Source organism: Carlito syrichta, unplaced genomic scaffold (genome assembly GCF_000164805.1).
Source record: "Carlito syrichta isolate Samal-C Ts95f unplaced genomic scaffold, Tarsius_syrichta-2.0.1 Scaffold13225, whole genome shotgun sequence".
Lineage (NCBI taxonomy): Eukaryota > Metazoa > Chordata > Mammalia > Primates > Tarsiidae > Carlito > Carlito syrichta.
The window spans coordinates 5,139-8,929 of record NW_006957321.1 but is presented as its reverse complement, the minus strand read 5'-3'; the positions used below and the strand labels follow the sequence as shown (position 1 = coordinate 8,929).

Here is a 3,791-nt window from a genome sequence, read left to right as displayed (position 1 = left end):
AGGTTCTACTGTTCATTTTATGCGCAGATGTTTATGGTGAGATTGCTTCATAAATACTTATTACCGCTAGCCCTTCTAAGTGTAATTTTCAGGAGAAAAAAAATTCTGCAATTCAACCACCATTCCTCTCTATTCACCACACTTGTCAATCAGTGAGTTGCTGTATCTACAGGAATGGAGGTGTTATAGTCTGGCAATTATCATGTCATATACTTGAAAATGTAAATGAATGTGTGTGTAAAATTAAATTTATTGGTTGTCAGCGAAGAATAAGAACCAGGAGAGCAATTACTTCTCTGCTTTCATCTTTTGAGCTCTGATACATCAAGCAGAAAACCATGCAGCTAAATGTTGGAATTAGCCTTGTGTAGGTCCTGTAATGAATGGGCTAGTGTCTTTTGCTGCCTTTTCTGGCTCTTTGTTTTGGAGAGGAGTGAAATTAACATGATTATCATCCATCAGTCTATGAGAGTGCCTATGAAAGCATGAAAGGATCTTCCCTCTCATATTTATTTTTGCTTTCTTAGGAGTGGTCTTTTATCAGGACAGCTTGCTTTTTGTTGAAATTAATATTATTTGTGCTAATGTTGTGAGCTCCATCAAAATCACAATTGTTTTGTTTTTGTATTTGGTGTAATTTATTTTAAAACTTAAAAGGAAATATTTATTAATGTAGACAAATAAACAGGATTAGTTGTTAGCAGAGTTTCCAGAAAACTAGTCTCTCAGTAATTCTGAGAAAGAACTTAATTCCAGGAAATACAGCTAGCTCAGTAGTCATATAAACATTTTTAGTTACTAAATATAAATAAATGATGGCATTTTCATAAATGAGTATAGCTCTTTTTATGGTGTACCTCCCTCCCAAATTGGTTGAACACTCAAGTATTATAATTCTATGTAATTACTGATTATATTCTAGATTTTACAACTTAAAATAAAACCAGGCAATTCAGTTGCAAAGTATTATTGATTTTGTTTGTACGCTGCTCTTATCAGTTAAGGATTCATGTTCTGTATGTTAAGTTTTGGAAAGAATAAAGAATAAGTGGTGATCTGGTCGTCACGGGAGCCGACGATGACGACGTCTTGGACGCCACTCTCCTCGTCTGCTCCGGGCGGCTGCGGCCTGGAGGATGCAGTGCGAGCCAAAACAGACGCGGACCTACCACCCGGAGGGCTTCAAGAAGCGGGCGGCGTGCCTGTGCTTAAGCCAGCGCGAGGACGAGGTGCTGTGAGTGAGTAGCAGTCGGTACCCGGACCGCTGGATCGTGCCAGGCCGGGGCTTGGAGCCCGAGGAGGAGCCGGGTGGTGCAGCGGTCCGAGAGATGTACGAAGAGGCGGGAGTCAAGGGGAAGTTAGGCCGGCTCCTGGGCGTGTTCGAGCAGAACCAAGATCGCAAGCACAGAACGTACGTGTATGTCCTGACTGTCCCTGAGCTGCTGGAGGATTGGGAAGATTCGGTTAGCACTGGGAGGAAGCCAGAGTGGTTCAAAGTCGAAGTTGCCATCAAGGTTCTCCTGTGCCACAAGCCCGTGCATGCCGAGTATCTGGAAAAACTAAAGCTGGGCGGTTCCCCAACCAATGGAAACTCCATGGCCCTGGCCCTGCCAGATAACGATCCCTAATGAACAGCAAAGATGTTTAGGATTGCTCTGAAAGAATCATTGATGTGAACCCATAGTGATCAATGGAATTGCCAAGTACAGGTGAGCGCTTCTATGTTCCCAAGGAGATAGCTCATCTAGTTTTTCTCCTACATCTTGGAACACTCCCTCCCTGTCTATTCTACTGCCTCCTCTTGCTCTGGTTGTTGTACGTGAACAGATTCTTAATTCAGCACCTATAGCCTTTCATTGTGATTTTATGATGTGTCTGCCTTCTTCATTAGACTGTGATATCTTTGAGAGCAAAGACTAATTTTCCTTACTCTTTGCATATCCTGCATTTGAGATACTACTTGAAATATGGTTGGCATCACTGAAGGTTCTTTTATTCAATTGATATTTTGTAATCACTGTGTGGCAAAACATTCCCTTTGCAGTCCAGTGCTAGTGGAGTATATGCTGTTAGGTACCATGTGTGTGGCTTTTGTATATCAGGTGTATCAGAAACATTTCAAGGCAGTTGTAAGATTTTGAGGACAAGAATTAATACTCATATTTCTATGTCATGCCACACAGTTGCTGACAGTTTTAAGAGTACACCATCACTTAAGGCAAAGTTTTGTAACAACTTTAGTGTTTTTGTACTGTTGGTAACTTGCTTAAAATTTTATTCTAAAACTATCACTTGCTATAAAGGTAATTGTAAAAATAAACAGAGTGAACACACACACACAAAGAATAAGTGTAAGATATGCGGTAACTTCTTTCCAATGATCTTAGGAGCCTAATCAACAATGGTGCAGATTTTTTTGGATATGAATGTGCAGTCGAATGGAGTTTGACCTTCAACTGTGATTTCAGTTCGTCAGAATTAGTCAAGCTAGGCGATCAAGACTGCTAGTGCATAATGATTCATAAAATGAAAAATGTTTAGTGACCATACAAATATTTCAGCTAATCAAAGAGGGGAACTTTACCTTTGAGAAGAAAGGAAAACAAGGGCATGACGAGGCCTAAGCCAAAGATGTATGTAAAATAATCTGAGCAGTTTGATTAGCTAGAGTGAAATTAGAAGTTGCATTTTTGGATTAAAACGTATGGTAGAGTATATTATATACCACTTTGCCGTAATCTCTTCAACAACATGCCTATATGAGCAGCCTGGTTCTCACCAATATTACAAAGAAAAGGCTATAATCTCTTTTGAAATATTTGTGTATAACGAAGAGAAGGATAAAACTGGACAAACTCTGCTTCCCAAAACAGAAATCACATTGCTTTCTCCAAGCAATTAATGAATACTAAATTAAAACTAGTGTCTTAAAGTAATAGTAGAAACTGAGTAATGATGAATCACAATTAAAGGGAATCTGTGTCTATTACTGCACTGTGTTGTTCTTACTGTTGTTCCTGTCATGCTACTTCCCTGTTGCTAAAAGATTGCATTAAATAACAATATACACTGTCCATCCCAGATCTTTTTTTTTTATATTTATTTATTTTTTTTTTTTAAATTTGAATTGGAGTCTCACTCCGTGGCCCAGACTGGAGTGCAGTGGCCACTCCCGGTCACCGCAGCCTTGACCTGCTGGGCTCCGGCGATCCTTCCGCCTCAGCCTTCTGAGTAGCTGGAACTACAGGCACGTGCCACCATGCCCAGCTGATTTTTGATTTATTGTAGAGATGAGGTCTCGCCAAGTTGCCCAAGCAGGTCTTGAACCCGCGGGCTCAGGCAATTCACTCACCTCAGCCTCCCAAGGCGCAGGATTACAGGCTGAGCCACCGAGCCCGGCTCCAGATCTTTTTAAATACTCCTGTTCAGTACTTGATGAAAAGCTTACAAATACCACTCAATTCATTGTCAGTTATTTTTAATATGATAAAACCAGGAAACTTTTGAAAGGTTATTATTATGATAGACATTATACATGTAACCAAGGCTTGAATTTGAACAAAGTCTGGCAATTTAATACAATAAATAGTTTCTTATGTTAAAATAAACTATAAATATAGATATTTTAGAGTGGAAAAAAGGAGAACAGAAGAAATTTATCAAGACTGTACAATCAAATGCTTAAAATGGGAGCAGATACTGTAATATGAAGATCAATTTTGCTTTTATTACACAAGTAGTTAATTATAATAGTTACATCTTTTAAGTGACAAGGCAAATAGATCAGTACT

At 39.3% G+C, this 3,791-nt stretch overlaps 1 protein-coding gene across 1 annotated transcript; it reads left to right on the top strand.

Annotated features, from left to right (window-relative positions):
- Positions 1-1,130: 1,130 nt before the first annotated feature.
- LOC103259382 (diphosphoinositol polyphosphate phosphohydrolase 3-beta-like) lies at positions 1,131-2,324 on the top strand. The gene has a single exon (XM_021711492.1). The coding sequence runs from the start codon at positions 1,329-1,331 to the stop codon at positions 1,626-1,628; it is 300 nt and encodes a 99-aa protein (XP_021567167.1). The 5' UTR covers positions 1,131-1,328; the 3' UTR covers positions 1,629-2,324.
- The last annotated feature ends 1,467 nt before the right edge of the window (positions 2,325-3,791 follow it).